The 15,299-nt window shown below is 44.9% G+C and overlaps 1 protein-coding gene across 2 annotated transcripts in view; it reads left to right on the forward strand.

Moving 5' to 3' along the window:
* Nucleotides 1–15,299, forward strand: part of LOC143291191 (squalene synthase-like) — a 46,279-nt gene that overhangs the window by 17,685 nt on the left and 13,295 nt on the right. For both annotated transcript variants that reach the window (XM_076600919.1, XM_076600920.1), the window contains exons 2-3: nt 6,167–6,264; nt 8,998–9,181. In XM_076600919.1, coding sequence (XP_076457034.1) covers nt 6,167–6,264; nt 8,998–9,181 — 282 coding nt within the window. The remainder of the gene's footprint in view (nt 1–6,166; nt 6,265–8,997; nt 9,182–15,299) is intronic.

Below are 15,299 nucleotides of genomic sequence, written 5' to 3' on the forward strand. Positions count from 1 at the left end.
CCTGTTGAGAACCTTGCCTGGCGTTGACAGGAGCATGATCCCTCGGTAGTTGCTGCAGTCCCTGAGGTCTCCTTTCTTCGGCAGCTTGATGATGATTCCTTCTTCCACTGGACCGGTACTTCCTCCTCCCAGATCTTGCTGAAGAGGCTGTATAGCATGTTGACAGCTGTCTCCATGTCTGCTTTGATGGCTTCTGCTGGTATCTCGTCCGGCCCTGCCACCTTCCCATTTCTCAGAGTCATGATGGCCTTCTTGATCTCTACCTTTGAGGGTTTGTTGCAGCTGATGGGCAGTTCTGTCTCTGCGGGTGGAATGTCTGGTGGTGCGTCAGGGGCGGGGCGGTTCAGCAGCTTCCTGAAGTGTTCTTCCCATCGTTTCAGCTGTTCCTCGGTTGTTGTCAGTGGGTTCCCGTTCTTGTCCTTCACTGGCTTGTCTGTCTGCTGGAACTTGCCCGTCAGCTTCTTGGTCACCAGGTACAGGTCCTTCAGATTCCCCTGTCCGGCTGCTGCCTCTGCTTGACTGGCCAGGTCGTCGATGTAGTCCCTCTTGTCCTTCTTGATGCTCCTCTTTACATCTCTGTCTGCTGCTGTGTACTCTTCCTGTGCCTTTGCCTTAGTTGCTCTTGTTCTGCTCGTGTTCAGCAAAGTTTTCTTCTCTTTCCTTGTTTCCAGCTTGTGGATGGTGTCGGCAGAGATCCATTCTTTGTGCTGAGTTTTCTTCTTGCCAAGGACCTCTTCACATGTGTCGTGCCAGAGCTTCTTGCTGTGTTCCCACTGTGTCTCGATGTCCATCGCTCTTGTAGTGGCTGGAACCTGTTGGAAAGGCTGATCTGGAATGCTGCTTGTGTGTCCTTGTTTCTGTGCTGTCCAACATGTACCTTGTCCGCGTGTTGTTGGCGTTGGTGAATCTCTTGAATCGAAGTCTCACTGTCGTCGTAAGAAGGTGGTGGTCTGATGACACATCAGCTCCTCTCATCACTTGTACATCCTGCCATGATCTCTTGAACTTGCGGCTAATGCAGATGTGGTCGATCTGGTTCTCTGTGACGTGATTCGGGGATCTCCATGTGGCCTTGTGGATGCGCTTGTGTGGGAAGATACTTCCTCCTATCACCAGCTAGTTCATGGTGCACAGGTCTGCAAAGCGCTCACCATTCTCGTTCATCTGTCCCAGTCCGTGTGTCCCAATGGTGTCCTCGAAGCCGGTGTTGTCCCTTCCGATCTTGGCGTTGAAATCTCCCATCAGTATTGTTATGTCTTTGGCTCCTCTTCTGTCTGTCACTGTCTGTAGTTGTTGGCAGAAGTCATCTTTCTTCTCTTCTTCCGCATCATTGGTGGGAGCATAGCACTGGATGATGTTCAGCCTGATGTCATTTTTCTTGGTGGTAAACTTGGCTGTGATGATGCAGGAGTTGACAGGTTCCCAGCCGATGAGTGCCCCCTGTGCCTCCGGTGCCAGCATCAGGGCCACACCCTCAGTGTGGGGGGCTCCATCCTCTGTGTGTCCTGAATACAGCAGTTGCTCTCCAGATGAAAGTCTCATCTGTCCTGACTGTAGCCACCTTGTCTCACTCAATCCTAGCACTCCGATCTTGTAGTTTTTTCATCTCTCTCGCTACTTGGATGGTTCTTCCTGCTTCATACATCGTCCTGATGTTCCATGTGGCTATTCGCGTTGTCGTCCTGGGTGTCAGAAGGGGAGTCAGCCTTGCAGCTTCCTTTCGGCTTTCACTGCACCGCGTTATAAGTCTCCGGGACGGAGACCTTTCCTTGCCCAGGTGAATGTTTTGGTTCTTTGTCGTGGATGCTTCTGTAACTGGTCTTTTTTACAGGCAGGGTAGTTAACCCTAAGCAAACCCCTTTATCCTCTGGGCGAGGTGGTCCTGCCTTAGTCGCCTCTTACAACATGCATGGCAGGGCAATGGGTCTATTCTATCAGTGCCCAACCCACAGGGCAAAAGTCACTGTCCCAGTAGTGACAAAAGTGAGTAACGTCAACGTAAGAGGTCAATCACAACCCAGAAACAGAACTGGCAAACTTTTTTTTACACCAAAGAGCGTTTGCAAGTGAGAGGGTGAAGTTCTTTGTTGACACTCACTCCTTTCAAGTTGCACGTGGGCCGATTAAAGTGGCTGCTGTGCACCGGCTTGCCACCTCTTCAAACAAATCATCCCTCTGATTCAGTGGAAAAAAGCGTTAAAAAAACAAAAGCACGTGTTTCACGGCCAGTGCAGGTTCAGCACTGCGTTTCGTGAAAATCGTTGGGCGTTGGCAGTTGTCGATTGCCTTCTGTCTTCTTTGAAATGTGAGTAAACTCTTCCCAAAAGCCATGCCCCCTTGATGGCCTCTGGTTGGCATTCGACCGATTGTCTTACATCACTCCTCTCCCTCTCCTTCTTTTCTTCCAACACTGGCTGTAAGCATTCTGTCAGTCATAGCCAGTTGTTCAAAAACGCTGTCTGATTGTATGGACGGACTGAATTGCCATAAAATGGGCTGTTAGTTTCATAATTGTCAATCACCTTCATTTTCAAACCAATCATCAGACAAGAGAGATCCTTCTCAATCGCGAAAGCTGTTCATAATCACGAGCAGATCTTTCAGAATTGTGTAAAACTGCTGACAGGGACTATTTGCTTCACTGGACACAGTTTTCAATGCATTTGTTTGCACATGATGCAACTCCTTTTTCTACACGCATATCACGTGGTCAGTTAGCAAATTATTATCCAGTAGAAAGAGGTTTTCTACCTGATGTAAGTTCATTTAAATAGTATTTTTATAATCCAGCCACATCAGACTATTCAGAGTCTGTTTATGTGAATTGAACCAAACTCCAATGAAAGAAAATCGGAACATATGCAGGACGTCAGTGGACGTCTTATTGGCACTATGGCAATACTTTTTGTAGTACGTCAGCTGACGTCTTATAGGCACTCTGCTGGTTAAGTGACTGCAGATGAGGCTGCTATGTTCAGCTTTATGTGGATTCTGACCAGTTACACATTTTTATAAGCAACTCATTCCAGAATGAGCAAGTTGGGTGTCACTCACAGGAACAAATCTGGCCAATGTGCCGCAAGACAAGTCAACGGTTGACAGTATGCAATCTGTTCTTATCCTGCTCAGACAGTGTAACCTTTCAACACATTCTGCACTGGCTGCATCTATACAACTAGGTTAAGAACATGCATATGTCACGTTTGACCTTGCAAAGTGAACAGTGATGATCATGGCATATTGAACCGTCCCAGAATGATGTAGTGCGTCTTGGTGCATTTCACTCCACTTGTCAGGCACCGCTGCGGACTCACCTGAAGCCGTAATGGTCGAGAAACACAGTAACCGTGTCAAGATAGTACACAACAGTGCTGGAAACGATGCGCAGAGGTTTCTTCTGGGACAGTTTCTCAGTCTCACTAGGTTCAAATAAACACTTCTGTGACGCAAGGGGCATCTTGGAGTCCCCAGCTAGCGGAACCTACACAAAAAAAAGATGCAAAAGAAGCCTATTAACCAATTATGCAAAATGCAAGAAAGTTTTTTGATGGCAAGAAAGGAAAGACAGTGCAGTTTGGCAGTGTGCATGAAAAACTCAGCTGTAACTCGAGAGGGATGACTAGAGTCAATTTTTGAATTGATTCTAAACTGTCTGCTTCAAAGTTGTCACAGGTTCTGCTTTTCAATATATATCTGAACTCTTCCATATATGTTCATTCCATCCAGGACCTTCGATTCTCTGCAGACACCAGGTTCTCTCAGCAAACAGTATGGCCAACGAGCTATTTCTTTCTCAGCAGCTATAAGTTCTGAAACTCTCATTCGTACTCTCTCCGACATAGTCAGTCCATAGAGTCTTTCAGGTCAGGCCTGAAAAATATCTTCTTACTCATGAATATGATTAACCTATCCCCTCCCTGCCATTTGAAAACGTGCTCCATCAATCTATATTGATTACTTGATTGTGTTTGTGTGCTTGAGGAGGGAGAGGGAGTAATGTGTGTGTGCGTGCGTGCGTGTGTTTGTGTGTGTTTGTGCGCGCTCGCGTGTGTGTGTGCACACGTGTGTGTGAATGCTTTTATGTGTGCATGCGTGCGTGCGCCCAGTGTGTGTGTGTGTATGTGTTGTTGTTGTCATTGTTATCTCTTTTATGCGTAAAAACCATACCTTTTTTGATAAAAGTATAATAAAAAAAACAACCCAACATGTTTGCAGTTATTGTAAAACACCTAAAGCGTTGGAAAGGCTAGCGCATTATTGTTATTATTATTTGTGTTAGCTGAACCCTATCACCATAGCACAAGAGAGGATTTGAGGAGTTCTTTATGTAAAATTGTCTTGATTCTCCAAACCGTACCCTGACGTTATGTAAGACGGATAATTATGGACAGAAAAACAGACAAAACAATATGCAAATATTGTAAATAAAATTTTTAAAAAAAATCCTCATGCTGATGTACTATGGCAGACCAAAAAGCTTAGCTGGAGAAACTTGACTCTTTCCTACTTTTCAGCAACTGACGGCAATGCTTTTTGTTCAGCGGTGTTCAAGCATAGCGCATTGCTATCCCTTTGTGGAAGGACGTTGCATCTTATGCCTCCAAAAATACCTCAACGACACGAATAACGTAATCACTCTCAAAATGGCGCCCACGAAGATGGAATAATTTTAGTTTTGGGAATGGGAAGAAATCAGATGAAGACAGGTCTGGAGAATATGTGGCAAAAGTTTAAACCCACAAATAGCAGCCGCAGTCACTGCCACTTGCACAGTGACGAGTGCATTGTCCTGCAGATAAAGGACCCCTGCTTGGAGCTTTCCTCTGCGTTTTTCATTGATGGCTTATTTAGGCGCAGTTCTGAGGCATTGTATTCTCCTGTGATGGCGTGACCCTTTTGCTGGTTGCGATTCCCTCGCAACCCCAGAAAACAGAAGCCATGACCTTTCCAACAGATGCCACCTTTTGAATTTTCGTGGGAAGGGTGTAAGGTGCTTCCATTGCTTACTTTGCTTATTTGATTCAAGCTCAAACTGGTGAACCCACGTTTCATCTTGGGTGACAATTCTCCGAAAGAAATTGGCTGAGTCGGCCTGGAAACGCGTCAGAAGATCCCTTGAAGTTTCAAGTCTGGACAGCTTCTGATCTGGCGGCAGCATTTTGGGCAACCATCTTGTAGACAGCTTACTCCGAAGATGTCAGCGGCCAAAATCGTTTGCACTGAACCACATCTGATGCTCACAGTGTTGGCTATTCGTGCAATAGACACATGCCTGTCATCCAAGACATGTGATGAATGGCTTCCACTTGATCATCAGTAGTTGAGGATTTGGGGCGGCCGGACCGTGGGTCATCTTTTGTGCTCTCCCTGACCCGCTTTAAGTCAGCAGCCCACAAATTGATTGTTGAATAAGAAGGGCAGTCGTCACCAAGTGTCTTTACCATGTCTTCAAGGATGGCCATGGGTGTCATGCCCTTTTTCTGCAAATACATGATAACCGCGTGGGTTTCCTTTCTGTCCATATCTGCTCTTTCGCTACCCTTAGCAACTTTCAAAGACCCTCACCTGCAAACAGAATTTGATATGGACAGATACTTGTGATTCTGTGAATAACCTTTGAAGACGTTCTGGTTTATGAATGTGCTCATGTTTTGCAGTTATTGCGTTGCCTTTAGGTAGGCCGAAAACATTTTGATCCATTTTCGTAAACATGGTGTATGGACACCCGAATCAACTGATGGTGCCTTTTTCCAGAATGAAACGTTGCTGTAAATTGTGGTTATGCGACCCATGAAAGTGGTGGGGTGTGGGTCATCATTTGGTCTGAAATGCTCTTGTAGTTGCACATTTTAGCTGGTCTTTCGAGATAGTAGAAGGATGTGTAATATAATATGAAGCTTCACAAACATTTGTTTAGTCAAATAGGTATTGTGCATTTCATGATAACACACTGTCACGACATTACAAAATCGGTGTATTTTGTAATCATACTCTGGTGTATTCATACACGGTCTGGAGGTGACTAAATTCATGATCAGTCTGGAGGTGACTAAAAATTGTCAGTTTGTAGGCCTGTAAAAATGCCATGAAAGAACCAGACCAATTATGATTTAGAAATGTAACTATATAATTTGAAAATATATACATGTTATATATATTGTTACAGAAGAAGTTGAGGCCCACACTGAATAAGTGCTACACCTACCTGAACCAAACGAGCCGCAGTTTTGCTGCTGTCATACAGGCTCTGGATGGAGATCTGAGGTATGGAGGAATTGTATATTGTGTATGTAGTATATAATACGTGCAGAAGTAAATGTTTTGTTTTTTATCTGTTCGTTTGGAAAGTGACCCTCAGATTCAGAGAAGATTGAGCATGTATTTTGAAAAGGTCAGATTGTTAATAAATATTTTTGTTTTTGTTTTTCGTTTGTTTAGTTAATGATTTGGGTGGGGTTTTTAGTATGAACGAAGATGATTATGGAGTGAGTTGAAGAAAGTTTTTGTCTTGCTTTTTGTTTGTGTACCACTTTGTATGAGTGAAGGATGGGTGTTTTGTCATTGTTAACTGTATTGTTCATTTTGTGCGTTGTTACATTTGTCTGGTCGTGACATGCATGAACATGGGTTTAAATTTTGGAGGGGGTTGGGGGCATTTCTTGCTGTTTATAAACATTTGTTGCCTTTTTTTTGCGCAGAAATTGCTGATTTTGAATAAAGATTTTGTATGTGGGTTGACCTCAGTTGTTTGGTTTTAGTATGTCTTTAATCGGAAACCATGAAATACAAATCATCACAATTATGTCAGTCAGATCGGCAACAAATCGAGAGTTTATTGTGCGTTCAAACATGCACAGAATTCATTCATGTGATGAATGGTGAGCCAGCTAATCATTTCGGTGTTTTGTTTTATATGTTTGCTTCTTTGTTACTTTTGCCAATCAGGAATGCGTAAAGGTTTTATACATGAGTTGGAATTGTTCTTTGTTGTTATGTTGTTTGCAGTATTGTTATTGATTGTTACGATTGTTTGTGTTTCTGTTAATGTAAATGCAGATTGTATGGGAATGATAGGTGTTTGTTGTGGGTTGGTGGTATAGTTGATTGTTTTGCTTGTTGTTACTTATTTGGTTCTTGAGCTTAGGCACAATATGAAAAAGTGAATGTGGCTAAAAGTGGATAGCTGTTTGTTTGAGTGGTTGGTCAGGTTTACTAGTTTATTATGTTGCTTTTGACAAAAGCTGAGATGTGACTGAAGATCATGTACTTGAGCAGGAGAAAGTCAGCTGTGTATTTTGTCTGTTTATTGCTTTCTTTGCCAGTTTGTTGTTTTTATATGTTAACCATTTGGATTGTGAGGTCAGATGTGCAGGGCGAGATTGCACATACGATGGAGAAAGACTGCGAAAAGTTGGGGGTGGGGGGGGTGGGGGGGGTTGTGTGTGTGTGTGGGTTTTTTTTTTATCCCCCTTGGGGATGCCAGGGTCTCTTACATTATAAAAAGTATTCCCAGCTTAATGGAAACCCTGTGCTATATTTTTCCAAATTTCCAGTTTTCCCGTATTATTAACGGTTGATTTCGTTGAGGCCATTTCCGAGATTCCGAAAACACTATATTACCGCATCCCAGTTGCAGTAGCGTTGGCGATGCTTAGTAAGAATACTGTGTGACCTCGTTTTTCTTGTTCGCAATTAAATGGAAAGAAATACGAATTCTGGACAGAATATACAATGACACAGACTACATCTTCGACGTGTTTACTGCATATGAATCTTTTAAAGTGGATTCTTGTTTTTTTTAACTAGAATGAACATGAAAGAGAAATTGAATCCACCGTATCGTACTTTCCCGGCGAGTGTAACTAAAACTTGTACATATATCTAGATCCAGAGAAAACGGCTGAATGTTGCAGTGTGATTGCGGCGATGGCAACGTCTCCTTCACCACGGACTTTTAAAGAATTCTTAAATGCCCAAGATACACCAAAATAATGTGATTTAAACAGCGTTATGACTTCAAATACCGCAATCGATTTATCGCCCTTAAACGTCATTCATGGATCCGCAACAATGCAGTGACTAAGACCATTTCTTCCCACACGAACATGCGGGGTTCGAATCTGCGCTCAGGCCTTTTTTTATTTTTATTTTTTAATTTTTTTAACAAATACAGTGCACATTTTAACGATTAAATTCATTGAATTTGTTTTTTAAACGTGTTTCACAAGTGATTCTTGAAGGCCTTGCCTCTCTTGTTTCTATAATCATCTGGTGAAAAATTTACATCAAGTGCATGTCCTAGGTTTATATAAATGAATATGACATTACTTATACTTTATTATATTTTCAAGGTGTTTCTTTCCCCTCAGATTCGACAGGATCAATGTTTACAGTTTTTCAGCCTCAGTATGGCCTTGTTTGGTTGGCTGAGCGATAAAAAATTTTTTAAGGTAGATAGATGAATAATAATTTTTAGCTTATAGTAACTAATTCCTGTCGTATCTTCAGAGCATTAAATACTCACACATACAGTTTGCGAATACTGCAGAGCTATTCTTCAGCAAGTAAACATGTGATTGACTTTTGGAATTCAGTTATTTTTGCCTTAAGTTATTGTAATGGAGGTAATTGTTTACAAAACTGATGATGATCTTCAACTTATACCACATTACACCGTTAACATGTGTGATTTAAACTACATTTGAATGTTCTCCTGAAAACTGTCCATTTTGGGGGAGCAAACCAAGCCGTCATTTTATCAAGCAGTTGCATTTAGAATAGATAATAAGAATTAGCCCATAAGATTGCCATGCATAGCCTTCAGTCCTGGTTGCTGAATGGTTTGGTGAAAAAAAGAAGTAAGAATGGAGATTGTCGTGGAAAGGGTGAGGGAGAAGGGTGCGGGAGAAGTAGTTTGTGGGGTCGGTGGGTATCACCCATATTAATATCTGCTGGATACATAATGTTGAATATACACCAACTGTTTCGACTTCACAGAAATGCCATCTGCATTTTCTACTTGGTGCTGAGAGCTCTGGACACAGTGGAAGATGACATGACAATTCCCAACGACATCAAAATTCCCATGCTGAAGTCTTTCTACAGAAATCTGCAGGACAAAACGTGGTGCTTCAATCACAGCAAAGAAAAGGATAGGATTGTTCTGGAAGATTTTCCGACAGTAAGTATACATAGTAATGGTGAAAAGTACCCCCGAAAATGGAGTATGGCTGCCAACAAGGGGTAAAAACGGTCATACACGTAAAAGCCCACTCGTGTACATACGAGTGAACGTGGGAGTTGCAGCCCACTATGAACGAAGAGGATAATGAAAAGTGTTTCTCTCTCTCTCTCTCTCTCTCTCTCTCTCTCTCTCTCTCACACACACACACACACACACACACACACACACACACACACAGAGTTTATGTGAGAAACAGTTTGTCTTTTTACACTTAGTCATTGGAAACTGGGATGTGAGAGAGACATGGTTATGTGTGAAATCATTTTTCCCTCTTAAAATAATGTTATGAATCGTTCATTAGGTACGAAGATGTGTGTGTGTGTGTGTGTGTGTGTGTGTGTGTGTGTGTGTGTGTGTGTGTACTGAATAGAATACAAGGCTGTTCCGTGTTCGTTAGCAGAACAGCTGTAGTGCTGCGTCAATATATATATATATATGTATATATATATATATATATGTGTGTGTGTGTGTGTGTGTGTGTGTGTGTGTGTGTGTGTGTAAAGGGGAATAAGAGAGGTCATTTTCGCCCATGATTACTCCATAATAGAGACAGGTCTGTCCCCCAAAGCGGAGTATGGCTAGACGGGCTACAAATGGTCCACACACGTAAAAACCCACACGCGTGAACGTGGCAGCTGAAGCCCACAAAAGCGGAAGAAGAAGAGACAGGTATATGGCTGTTGCTCTATGTCGTAACATTACCGTCATTCAGAAGATGTAACGATACATCCACTACATTTTCAACAGAGCGATTGTAGAGGACTATTTTGTGGTCTGTCTCGGAATGGGGAATAAGCATTAATGCCACCGTCAGCCATTTTTCATTATCGTCCTGTAGGATTCTTAACCATTCTGTTTCAGTGCATGTGTCTGTGTGTGTGTGTGTGTGTGCGCGCGCAATGACGGGCTGGTAAATCGTACCATCTGCCCAATATTTCATCCTTTGCAATATCAAAATTACACTCTGCAAAAGTTTTTACTGCTATGTTGCAGTTTCCGTTAATTCGCACCACATTTCTCATAGTGAAATTAAAAGCAAAGGTCACACGGAATTCTAAGCATGCAAGACAAAACTACACTGAAAGAGCATAGGCCTACACATTTTTCTCTGCAATGTTTCCGCCACTTTGTGATGTCCGCGGCGCAAAAGAAGTTAACAACCCAAGGAATGATCAGTCTACATACATTCAGATTCGTCGAAAACAGCCAAAGAAGGAAATTTCTAATCCTTTAACCTATAACCCTACCACAGCACATTCACTCATGTATATTGACGCAAACATGTTAACACAACACACACACACACTTTCATTTATCGTTAACTTAGTTTTATGTGTGTGATATGTGTGACTGCGTATGTGTCTTTTATTAACCTCGTTAAGGTTTAAGCTTAATATCTTAAAGTGTATTTCAGGTCAGGGACATAGCCCTTGCTACTGGTACCGTGTAACCCAGTACTACCCGCCGCATGTGAAGTCTCCCAACGACGGACCAGGCGGAGGAGGAAACCTTTCCCAACGGCTGTGAAGACGGAAGAGGATGACCAAAGGGCAGGGGGAGGTCTTATCCTTGGCTGGAAGTCCCCGTAGGAGACGGAGCTCCGACGAAAAAACCTGCACCTGCCGAGGCCGTCCTACACGTGGCAGTATCTGCACCTGTGGGACTGTGAGCGTCGGTAGGCGAGAGAGTGGGGAAGGGACTGCACAACTCCTCCTCACTAAAAAAAAGTCACCTGTGCTGGTCAGGCAACCAGGCTAATGTCGGAACGACGAGCTAGCCCTTCAACACCCAGCTTTCCCAAGCCCTGCGGCAATGGAGAAGTGGTAACGGGGACAGGCAGAGGATGCTGCTGGCAGTTCCTTGTCACGACTCTGCACGCAGGCGGCTGTGGGGTGATGGTTGTCCGCCGTAGACTGGGGCAGATGCGGCACCCGTATCCTCCCACAGTGTCAGAGCAGCCCTTTTCAGGGACAGCACTGCTCACTCCACATGGGGAAGGGGAGATAAAAGGATCCCCAAACAAAGCCTGCCTCACCTAGTACCTAGTAGGAAACCACACCTACTTGGACATCCAACAATAGCAGTCGAAAACAACAGAAGAAAAGAACTAGGAGCCATGCCCTGACTCTGGGTGCCTGGAATGTTCGCATCCTCTTAGAGACGACAGACCAGAAAGACGCACAGCGCTCATTGCTAGAATGCTTGATCGCTACCAGGTGGACATAGCAGCCCTGAGAGAAACCAGGTTTGCCGGTGAAACCCAGCAGGAGGAAGTTGGAGGGGGCTACACCTTCTACTGCATTGGGAAGCCAGATGGCACCCCAAGAACCTCAGGCGTGGGCTTTGCCATACGAACCAAACTTGCACGACAGCTTGACAGCCTTCCACGTGGGATAAACGACAGGCTGATGACCCTGCGTCTGAAGCTGTCCAATGATCGCTTCGCCACAGTCATCAGCTGCTATGCCCCGACGAAGACCAACCCTGATGACATCAAAGAAGCTTTCTACGTGGAGTTGAGCCGCACCATTTCAGCGGTAGACAGAAAGGACAGGCTGATCATCCTTGGGGATTTCAGTGCCCGCGTCGGCATGGACTTCTCCTCGTGGCCAAAAGTCCTAGGACAGCACAGCACTGGCAAGTGCAACTCCAATGGACTGCTTTTGCCCTCGCTCTGTGCGCAGCATGGACTGACCATCACCAACACCCTCTTCCAACAAGTGGACAAGTACAAGAACACATGGATGCACCCCTGCTCCAAGCAATGGCACATGCTGGACTATGTGATTGTCCGGCAGAGGGACAGAAGTGATGTTTCTATTACACGCTGCATGAGAGGAGCAGTCTGTTGGTCGGACCATCTCCTGGTACGCACCAAGATGAACATACTTGCACGCAAGCTCCAAGCAGCCAGGCAGAAACCCCCTAGGAAGCTGAACATCCACCACCTCCCTATCACCAAGGACGTGCTGGAGCAGCAAATCCAAGTAGCTCTCCAAGAAATTCCTGCATCGACTGATGTAGAAGGGGTATGGAGCACCTTTAGAGATGCTGTGTACACAGCAGCAGCTGACACACTCGCCTTTGTACAGAGGAGCCACAAAGACTGGTTTGATGAGAACGACTGAACCTCTGCATATACGGCATCAGGATCACATTTCCGATAAAGACTGCCAGAGGAAGGAGAACCAGTTCTTGCAAACCAAGCAACTCGTACAGAAGAGGCTGCGTGAGATGAAGAACACCTGGTGGGAGAGAAAGTCCGAAGAGCTTCAGTCTGCTGCTGATGCTCACGACATGAAGACCTTCCATGATGGTCTCCGAGCTGTCTATGGGCCGAGAGTCACAGGATCAACCCCTGTCTGAGCCTTGGACCAGACCACCCTCCTGACAGGCAAGAAAGACATCCTTGCCCGCTGGGCAGAGCACTTCAACACCCTCCTCAACAGGGACTCGTCCGTATCTGACGAGGCAATTGCAGCCCTCCCACAGCCACCAGTCAATGACTCGCTAGCTGCCCCTCCCACCAAGGTCGAGACCCAGAAGGCCCTGAAGCTGACAATGTCAGGAAAAGCACCAGGAGCGGATGGAATCCAGGCTGACATCTACAAGTATAGAGGCGAGGTGCTGACAGACAAGCTGACCGCCCTGTTCCAATCTATCTGGGAGAGAGAGGAGGTCCCCCAGGATTTCAAGGATGCTTCTATTGTCCACATTTACAAACGGAAGGGAGACAAAATATCCTGCGATAACCACCGTGGAATCTCTCTCCTCTGCATTGCTGGCAAGATCTTCGCTCGCATCATACTGAACAGACTGGTTGACCATGTCTCCAACACAGTCATCCCTGGAGCACAGTGTGGCTTCCACTCAGGCAGGGGAACATGTGACATGGTGTTTGCCGTACGCCAGATGCAAGAGAAGTGCCGTGAGCAGAACAAGGAGATCCACATGGTCTTTGTAGACCTGACTAAGGCCTTCGACACGATGAACCGCCATGGTCTGTGGAAGATCCTCCTAAAGTTCGGCTGCCCAGAGAGCCTAATCCGGCTGATTGCGTTTTTCCACGATGGCATGCAAAAAGAGTACAGGAAAATAGTGACATGTCGGATCCGTTCCCTGTGGTAAATGGAGTGAAGCAGGGCTGCGTCCTGGCACCCACAGTGTTCTCCATTCTCTTCTCTGCCATGCTGATTGACGCCTTCCAAGACTGTGACCGGGGCATCTACATTCAGTCTCGCACAGATGGCAAACTTTTCAACTTGCGGCGACTCCACGCCAGGTCCAGGGTGTTTGAGGCACTGATGAGAGAGTTCCTCTTCGCTGATGACTGCGCGCTTGCTACACACACCCATGAGGACATGCAGTTCATTATGGACAGGTTCTCAACCCCCTGCAGACTCTTTGGACTCACCATCAGCCTCAGCAAGACCGAGTCCATGTACCAACCAGCTAGCTCACAGAACGCCAGTGCCTCCCCCCACCTGCAATCAAGATCAGTGACACAGAGATCAAGTCAGTCGACAAGTTTTGCTACCTGGGCAGCACCCTATGCAGCAACGGAGCCCTTGATGCAGAAGTGACGCTGCGCATCGCCAAGGCAAGCTCCGCCTTTGGCAGACTCAACAACAGGCTGTGGAAAAACAAAGGCATCAGGCTCAGCACCAAAATCAAAACCTACAGAGCTGTTGTGCTGACCACCTTGTTGTACTGCTGTGAAACATGGACGACGTATCACTGTCACATTCAACAACTTGAGCAGTTTCATCAGAGATGTCTACGAAAGATCCTCGGCATAAAGTGGCAAGACAGAGTCTCCAACCTCCAGGTTCTAGAGAGGAGCGGCCTGCCCAGTATCGACAGCCTGCTGATCCAGTGCCAGCTACGCTGGACAGGACACGTTGTCCGCATGACAGACAGCAGGATCCCGAAGATGCTTTTGTATGACCAGCTGAAGGAAGACCACCGTGAACTTGGAAGACCTGGAAGTGCTTCAAGGACACCTTGAAGACAACCTCAAAGCCTGTGACATAGACATCACTTCCTGGGAAACTGATGCCCTTGACCGCTCTCGCTGGAGGATGCTGTGCTCTAGTGGCATAAAGACGTTTGAAAACAAGAGAACGCTGGCCATTAAGGAGAAGCGTGAGCGAAGGAAGCAGGGCTCAACTTCTGGACACGTTTTCCCTTGCAACACCTGTGGGAAGTGCTGCGCATCCAGAATCGGCCTCTTCTCCCATATGAGGACACACACCGACAGATAAGCCTGCCTGCCTACTCATCCGTCGGACCGACGGGAGACTCCATCATCATCAAGGTTTAAGGTCGCGCGCGCACGCACGCACGCACACTAACACACACACACATACATTATCGCACATACACACCCACACTATCACATACCTCTTAATTCAGTTGTGTGTGTGTGCGTGTGTGTGTGTGTGTGTGTGTGTGTGTGTGTGTGTGTGTGTGTACACCAAACAAAACTTAACATTGTAACATAGATTACAGGTTACAAAACACTTTATTATCTCAACAAGAGAAATTCATTTGTGGTGTAAAACACATGAACAATAAATGGAAATCACAATCATTCAACATGTACACATAAAAGACATAAAATGTTTAGATGGCAATCCACGTGTACAATAAATAATCACAGTAGGTAACAACACAACAGAAACCTTTACTGGGTAACTTAGAGCAAATCATACATACATACATCATCACAGCCATTCATGTGCAATACAAAATCAGTTAAAGGATATGAATAAAATAGGCATGAAATAGCATACTAAAAGTATGCATAAGACATAAAAAGATGATAACAATGCAATTCAAATATACTTTGATTTAAGCTGTCACATTCCACACTCTGGCATATATTTTATTTATTTATATATATATTTTTTTATCACGGATCTGATTATCAATTATTGTTGTTTAATAGCTGAATTGAGGTTGTTATAAAGCTGCATTTTGGTTCTGATTGTTTTAAATTTTGGAACACAGAAACATTTGCCTGAAGGTAAGAGTTGGTAATAATTTGCAAGCG

Source organism: Babylonia areolata, chromosome 16 (genome assembly GCF_041734735.1).
Source record: "Babylonia areolata isolate BAREFJ2019XMU chromosome 16, ASM4173473v1, whole genome shotgun sequence".
NCBI classification, from domain to species: domain Eukaryota; kingdom Metazoa; phylum Mollusca; class Gastropoda; order Neogastropoda; family Buccinidae; genus Babylonia; species Babylonia areolata.